The sequence below is a fragment of the Cryptomeria japonica genome, chromosome 11 (assembly GCF_030272615.1).
Source record: "Cryptomeria japonica chromosome 11, Sugi_1.0, whole genome shotgun sequence".
Classification (NCBI taxonomy): Eukaryota; Viridiplantae; Streptophyta; class Pinopsida; order Cupressales; family Cupressaceae; genus Cryptomeria; species Cryptomeria japonica.
In genome coordinates, this window is record NC_081415.1 from 171839525 (window position 1) to 171847702 (window position 8178).

An 8178-nucleotide genomic window follows, 5' to 3' on the forward strand; every position below is an offset into this window, starting at 1 on the left:
CGGCAACCCGTCTCCGCATGCTCGAACCAAATTGATGCAGACGTATGTTCCATGCAATCTAGAGACATATACGTTAAAAGAAAACTAGAGAAGTGTGTAACAACCGCTTGTATCTTTATCTCTATGATCACTTCAAAGAATTATTTCCAATCTAAAGTTAAAGTTTTATCTATTCCCTTCCATTGATACAACTGTATGAACTAATATTCCTTTACTTGGCCTATATAAACACCATCAAACCTCAAACCACAAAGACAAGGCACCCACTATTTTGTATTGTTCATTGCTTTCTTAATCTTATTGTCTAAGTTATAAGCAAGTATGGCATACTGTCAGCAGTATGAGAGCCCAAGATACCCAAATGACTCTGATGGTGGTTATGGCCAGCAGCAGTACCCTCTTCCATACTAAAATATGGAGCAAAACTATGGTGATAATCAGCCAAGTACAACTACAGTGAGCAACAGAGGCATCACAGCCTTCCATAGGGCCAGATTGTGAAGGTCTGCTCTAAGGCCAATCCTGACTATGCTCTGCGTATCAGACATGGCAGGGCAACCCTTGTTTACTACAATCCCAGTGACCCAACTCAGGTATATATACATTTCCTATAATATGTTTGTTACATTGGAATTTGTGTCTATAAGTGCATATGTATTTAAATTTTTTACTTTGACTCTGACTGTTTAAGTGGTAGTTGTTTTTCTTGGGTTATTTTTGATATATATGCATCGTGTATATGCATGCAACAATGGGTGAAAGATGAGTCATGGAGCAACCATGTGAAGGGCACAGTGGGTCAGCCAGCCTTTGGCCTTGTGAACAAAGCCACTGGGCAGGCCCTTCGTCATGCCCCTGCTGCATGTCAGGAGGTATATATTCATATATTTTGTTTTTGAGTGATTCTTTCCTACTAGGGTATACTTGTTTCATTGTAGAGATTCTTTACTTTTAAGGTATTTTTGAATTTTCCCTGGTGACTGTATATATATGGCTTTTGATGATAAAGTATTGAGTTGTTTCTTGGCAGGTGTTGCTGACCAAGTATGAGGGTGGTTTCTATGATGAGAGTGTGCTGTGGAGTGAGAGTGAGGACATGGGATATGGGTACAGTTCCATAAGGATGGGAAATGACATTGGCCTTACATTGGATGCATTCCAGGGTGACAGGAAGCATGGAGGCATTGAAGAGGGCACCAGAGTTGTGACGTGAAAGTGGAACAGGCAGGACAACCAACTGTGGAAGATATCTCCCTGCTATTAGAATGATCATCATGATATATACAGTATAGAGAAACATTTGCTATGAGTATGTTCTGTATATTCGTAGTCTGTAACTTTTTAAGTGTGGAGATCAGGAATATATGCGGTTTGCATGGGTTTAACTGATCGTATAAATAAAGTTGCTCTATAGTTTATAGTACATGGTTTCTATTCATATGTTATAATTTGGGACTGGCAGGGTATGTTAGTTTTTGATTCATGTCTTGATTTTCTGTGATCAGTTAAAGGTTTGCATAGAAATGAACCACACTTCAAGTTCGAATGATCACTTCCTAAAGGAAGTGATAAAAATGAATATTTTGAAAAGTTTACAACAAAGCTTATAACATACAGGAAATAATATTGATGAATTAATACTTAAGATATAAAATTAATTATTTATAGAGTTGAGTTCTTAAAATTTAATATTGGAGGTTTGATAAAAATTATTTATAAACTCTTTATTGTAAAGTAATATAAATTGTTCTTAAAATTCATCTTAATGTGATCAAGGATAATATTATGAATTGTTCAAGTAATTAATTACTTATCTACTTAAGGAATTTACACAATCAAACTTATTAGATTTATAAACTAAGCTCACAAACTCAATTAAGTCATTGTATTCAATCCTTTTGTATATTCATATCTTAGACATTTCATTTTATTTTCTCATAACATGCCTCCTTTCACATATACTTCTTTAGGATCTCTATTGATTTTTCTTTTAAAAAATACAAACATTAGGCTTAAAAGAATAAAATAAAAGAAACTTGTTATTTAAAGAGGTCTTAGACCTTTTAGTAATGAAAACCCATTTGCATATCCATTAAAAAAATTCTCTAGATGTAGCTTGTAATCAATACATGAATTTGACAATCACTAAAGCATAATTATTATTATGTAAGACCAATTGCTACAAATGTATGCTAACCAATATGCATTAAATGAAAAGCACATAGATAGATAGCTAGCTAGTATCACAAGAAACTTAAACTCATTTAAATATATAACAGTTGTAAATGTCAAAGATACCTTCATTTCAAATTCAATAATTAATTATCAAAACACAAGTAAATGATACTATAAATTAAAATGGAATTTAGGAAAAGATAGAAAATCTAGTAAGATAGTCTTATATGATATCAAATTATAAATAGTTTTACAATATATGTAAAAATAATGTGGCATATATTCTTAAAACATGTTTGGTATTAATAAAAATGGACACACCTACCAATATTAAAATTGTACCTATTAAGCCCTACTTTAAATCAAATTATCCATGGAATTTTTCACCTTTTCCCATAATATTTAGATGTCTCTTAAGAAGATTTTAATATTATTTTTTGCATTTTCTCTAATGACTAAGTGTTGCCGAGCATAGTCATGTGTCCCAAATCAAGCTCTTATTATCTCCAAGTGTCAAGGATGTCAAACTTGAGAAATAGGTTAGGAAATTATGATCAGGTAAGGCAACTACTGACCAAATCAAATCTCTACTTAATCAAGGGAGGCTTGAACCTAAGGTGCTACAATAGATATCATTATAGAAACAAATTTTTACGATAGACATCAAGAGGAGTAATTTTTAATTTTTTTATAGTTCATACTCTGATGAAACTAACAAGTGGACAAAGAATGTAGGGAGTACTTGGGACATATTGGAAGAAACATAAGAAGTAAATTGTTAAAGGTTGTTGATTCAAAGAATAGGAGGTATGCTACAAGTTTATGATAGCTTTAAAGGGTAGTTCTACTACCCAACTCCCTTTGCGAGCTACGCTCACAAACATCTCACCTAGGGAGCTTGATGCAGGAGTATTGATCGATTTTTTTTCCAGGATGTTTTAATAAGGATTTGTGTTCTTGGTTTATAATTTTGGTTTTGATGATTTGTTTGATGTCAATTGAATGGAATGAGATCTAGAATCTTTTCTCTCAAATTTCCCTCCTTTTGGCTATATTCATTTTACATAGTTGAAGGACATTGAGAGAAAATGATGAAACAAAAAAATAGTTAGGATTGGGGCAAACAAATAATTTGGGAAGAGATTCCAGGATCAACAACAGATAGTTGAGAGAGGATGTTGGGGAAAGAAGTAGTGATAGAGGAATTAACTTGTATTTTCATTAATGGATCCTTGGTAAAAAGAAACCTGAAAGGAAAGAGTGTGACTGAGACATGAGCAAGGATATCCCTTGGCCCTTTGTGGATTGGGAAAATTAGACACTCCATACGGAAGGGAATGTGTGAATTGTCTGGCCCATGTAGATGGAATAAGTGTAAACAATGTTCTCTAATCAACTCCCCTCCATATGCAAAAATAAAAAGGAGCATTTGGATGTTTTGATGTTTGATTTATTGATTTATTTCCTTTCTCACATAGAAATATTTAATGTTGACCCATTTTTTTTATGATGTAAATAGGGTTTGTGTTCTTGGTTTATAATTTTCGTTTTGCCATGTTGTTTGAAGTTGGTTGCATGGAATGGGATCTAAAATATTTTCCCTCAAGTGACCCTCCTTTTGGCCAAATTTAGTTGTCACAATTGAAGGATGTTGGAAGAAAATGGTGAAATAATGAAAAATGGTTGAGATTGAGGTAGAAAACCAATTTGCGAAGAGATTCGGGGATCAATGATGGTTGAGAGAGGATGTTGGGGAAATAAGTAGGGACAAAGGAATTAACTTGGATTTTCAGTGAGGGATCCTCGACAGAGAGAATAATGGAATGAAAGGGAAGAATGTGCTTGGGATGTCAACAGGGAGAGCTCTTGGCCCTTTGTGGATCAACAAAATTAGACACTGCATATGTAGGGGTATATGTGAATTCTTTGGGCCACATAGATGTAATAAGATTATAAACATTTCTCTCTAATCACATCTCCTATCTTGCAAAAATAGAATGAGTTCTTGGATGCAACAAGCTCTCTAATAAAATGATAGTTAGAATCAATATGCTTAGTTCTCTTATGAAAAAAATGATTTTTGGACAATGCAATAGTTGAACTACTATCACAAAATATTGTAGTGGCTTCTTTTTTATCATGCATTAAGTATTATAACATCCTTTGCATCCAAACAACTTGACAAGCTGCACTAGTGATGACAACATACTCAACTTCAGTTGAAGAAAGAGTCACAATGGATTGCTTCTTTGATGCCCATGATACAAAACTTGTACCAAACTGGAAGGCATATCATGAGGTGCTTTTCCTATAATCAATACTGCCAACACAATCACTATCCATATATCTGATAAGATTGCATTCATTTGTAGTGGAATACATAATTCCAAAATTCTTTGTGCCATTGAAATATCTCAAAATTCTTTTACTAGGCAGCCAATGAGGCTCTTTTGGAGATTTCATAAATCATCATATTAGACTCCTACCATACATAATGCTAGGCCTCGCGGCTGTCAAATACATTAAACTCCCAACTAATCTCTTAAACAATGTAGAATCAACACTTGATTCATCATCATCTTTTCTTAACTTCAAATTTGTCAAAATTGGTGTTGAGGCTGCCTTACACTTCAACATATTAAATCTTTTCAACACATCACCATCATATTTAGATTGTGAATAAAGATTCTAGCATCAGATTAAAGGACTTTGATGCCCAAAAATATTTCATAAGCCCCAAATTTTTCATTTCAAATTCACTCTTCATTGTTGTTTTGAAAGCATCTATGCCAAGATTACCGGTAAAAATTAGATCATCTACATACAAACAAACAATTAGAAACCTACCTTTCTTGTTGACTTTGATGTATAAGGTTGGCTCACAACCACTTCTTTGGAATCCATTTTGAATGAGATAAGAATCAATGTGGTTGTACCAAGCTCTAGGAGCTTGTTTTAATCCATAAACTACCTTCTTTAATCTATGCACCTTGTTCTCTTGACCCAGTATCTCATAACCTTGTCATTGTTTCACATATACTTTCTCCTCTAGATAACCATTTTGAAACATTGAATTTGCATCCATTTGATACACAAACCATTTTTTGTGAGCAGCAATAGCCAATACAGTCCTTATTGTGTCTGTTAGACATAATGCAACATTGAGAGGGGGGTGAATCAGTGGTTCTCAAACTTTTCCCTTTAACTATCCTATGTGAGTATACCAGTTAACATATCTAACTGAATGCAGACTTACCAGTTAGATGGGAGACTAGCAGAAATGCACTCACACATAAAGCAGACATCTCATAACACCATCATATACAAGGAAAACCCAAGATGGGAAAAAACTCAGTGAGAGTTGCTCAAGTCTACTGCTCCAATCCAGTCTCACAATGAGTCTTTGATTACAATGTTTAGGGAACCAACCCAAGGCGAACCAACCCAAGGAGCTACAACCCCTACACCAAGCTCCAACTCAGTGGTCTACAAAAAATATATTCATATACTAAAGTAATATTCTTGTTACAAATGAATTTTATAACTCTTCAACGAATCTCTCTGCTGGATCTTCTATCTAGTTCACTATTGATTCTTTGCTAACCCTCACATAGTTGCAACCTTATTCTCTACTATACTCTTGCTGGTTCAGCCTCTTCTCCTTCTCTGTCGGTTCTTCTCTTTATCGGTTCTACACTTTACTAGTTCTCTCTTCTCTCTACTACACCACTACTCTCCATCGCTACTTCCTTCTCTCGATTCTATGTTTACTTTCTCTGCAGTCTTTTGCACTTCTTCTCTACTCTTATGGTCACTATTAGTTCTGCACTTCTATTTCTAGTTGAACACTTCAACCCTATTCTTCCTCACACTCAATCTCTTCTTCCTCTTCTTGGTGAGCACTTGACTAAATTCTTCTTATATGAAGTAACACTCTTCCATTCAGCGAAAGCACTCAACGATTTTGGCTTTCATATTTATAACTTGGTTTTCTCACAAAAAGCTAATTCAAATTTCAAGCGATTAGGTTTTCTTCATCAACCTCGCGACAAACCAAATCCAATCAGATTTCATCCAATTTGATCGCCTAGATTGATCAACTGTAACTCATCAATCAATCATGCCATTGCCATTCCTTCCTCATCACACCTTCTATTTTTGGCAACCTGCTTTTAACCTATCAATGGATTTCTTGGTTGATCACCAAGATTGGTTTTGCAGTTTCACTCACCTTCCTCAATTTGCTCAAATAGTCTATGTTGGATCTCTATTGTCCATTGACCTTGAGCCGCAAACCTCTACTCTACATCCCATGAATCTCGTAGTCAAAATAAATGTCGACCTATCACTAGCTAGCTTGCTGCCTGACACTTCACTGACTTAACACAATGACCTATGCATGCACGCAACTTCATCTCCATGTGAAAATTGTGTTGGCATCCACCTTTTCTTTAACATCTGTGTCGGTTCGGATTGGATCACTGACCAACTCCATTACCAGGTTCCTGTGTTGGGTTACTATCCCTATCGGTTAAACCTTTAACCGATCTCTTAGTATCCTTGCACTCTACTTCTCTTTTGGTGGAACACTCAATCGGTCAACACCCTTGCTAACCTTCCTTATGCATATCTTTGTCAGATGGGACTCTTGTGCATCTGCACCTTGTCCATATTACCAATAGAACTACATACTACTAGACAGCTTGATGAAACCATGTCATCAACCTTCAATTGACTCCATCTTCAATCAGCCATTTTCTTCTGTCTGCAACTGCTCAACCTTGCCTTCTTCTTTAGTCGGGACCATATATCAACCTGTTTATCAAAGAGGCAAACCCATCACTCTTCATTCATCCAGACAACTCAACATGCCTTTTTTGTCAGTCCAGTGCATATCCCTAATTTCATGCACTTGAGGCATCCTTTTGTTTCACTGGTAGCACCGGTGTGAGCCTTCAAACACCTACTTTTACCTCTTCTTCCTTATCTCAAAGAACTATGATGCACACTATGCATAATAGGAGATAAGCTCCACTTACTAGAGATAGTGGGTCCTTGTCATCTGCATCCTACAATGAAGTCATGTGGCTTCCCTATTTGTATAGCATATATTCAAATAGGCACATGTGATCTAGTGTGGGCACATTCATTATCAGTCATCTCTTCACATGGTGACTGCATCTTTATCCGGTGGGAGTCTTGTTGTTTTGCATTTACACAACATACATGTGACCTGTTCATCCTTGTCCTCATTTGCTGATGTGATTTAGCTAACATTTTGCCTCTTCATCACAAATAAAAACTCAACCACCTTGCTCATCCTTCTTGTACACTGGTGATTGGATTGTCAATAGGCAACTACTCACTGTCAACACAACTCTTACCAGGTGACACCCTTTCCTTATCAATGATGGACTATACTGGTAACCTGTTCATTTCATCCACACAAGTCAAACACTAACTTGTGTATTGTTGACTCCAGTGATCATTCTTCTGAAAGACATTCTCTTCCTTACTGGTGACCTACAACACTTAGTTGACATCAATGACTACATATCAACTATATTCCCATACTGGTTGTCCTTCTATACCATTTGACATCAATGACAACACAATGCTAACAATCTCCCTCTTTGGTATTGATGTCAACACATGTAGTATCTAACATACTACATAGTCTCTCTCTCCTTTTGTATGATCCATGAATTCTCACACATGTAGTATGTGGTATACTAAATAATCTTTCTCCCCCTTTGACAACAATGGAAAAGGGCTCTATTAGGATATCACTCCTCCTTATATATATTGGGCACTAACATAAATTTTTCTCCCCTGTTTCTTTACTGGATGCATCTCCTCTTTTGATACCAATTGGTACAATTTCTCAAGTTACAGCTCTTGAGATGGAGGACTCAACCATTAACTGGCACCAATTGAGCATGTAAATCTTATACAAATTGTTAAAGCACTCAATTTTCAAAAGGATGTGTCAGTGAATACTAC

General features: G+C 35.7%; 1 protein-coding gene across 1 annotated transcript; it reads left to right on the forward strand.

Moving 5' to 3' along the window:
* The first annotated feature begins 267 nt into the window (after positions 1-267).
* Positions 268-1423, forward strand: LOC131859789 (ricin B-like lectin R40G3). The gene is made up of 2 exons (XM_059213853.1): positions 268-872; positions 1031-1423. The coding sequence occupies exons 1-2, from the start codon at positions 744-746 to the stop codon at positions 1211-1213; spliced, it is 312 nt and encodes a 103-aa protein (XP_059069836.1). The 5' UTR covers positions 268-743; the 3' UTR covers positions 1214-1423.
* The last annotated feature ends 6755 nt before the right edge of the window (positions 1424-8178 follow it).

Coding starts and splice junctions, on each gene's coding strand:
- LOC131859789 (XM_059213853.1), top strand. CDS start 744: ATGCAACAATGGGTGAAAGATGAGTCATGGAGCAACCATGTGAAGGGC. Junction 873..1,030: donor CCCCTGCTGCATGTCAGGAG/GTATATATTCAT, acceptor GTTTCTTGGCAG/GTGTTGCTGACCAAGTATGA.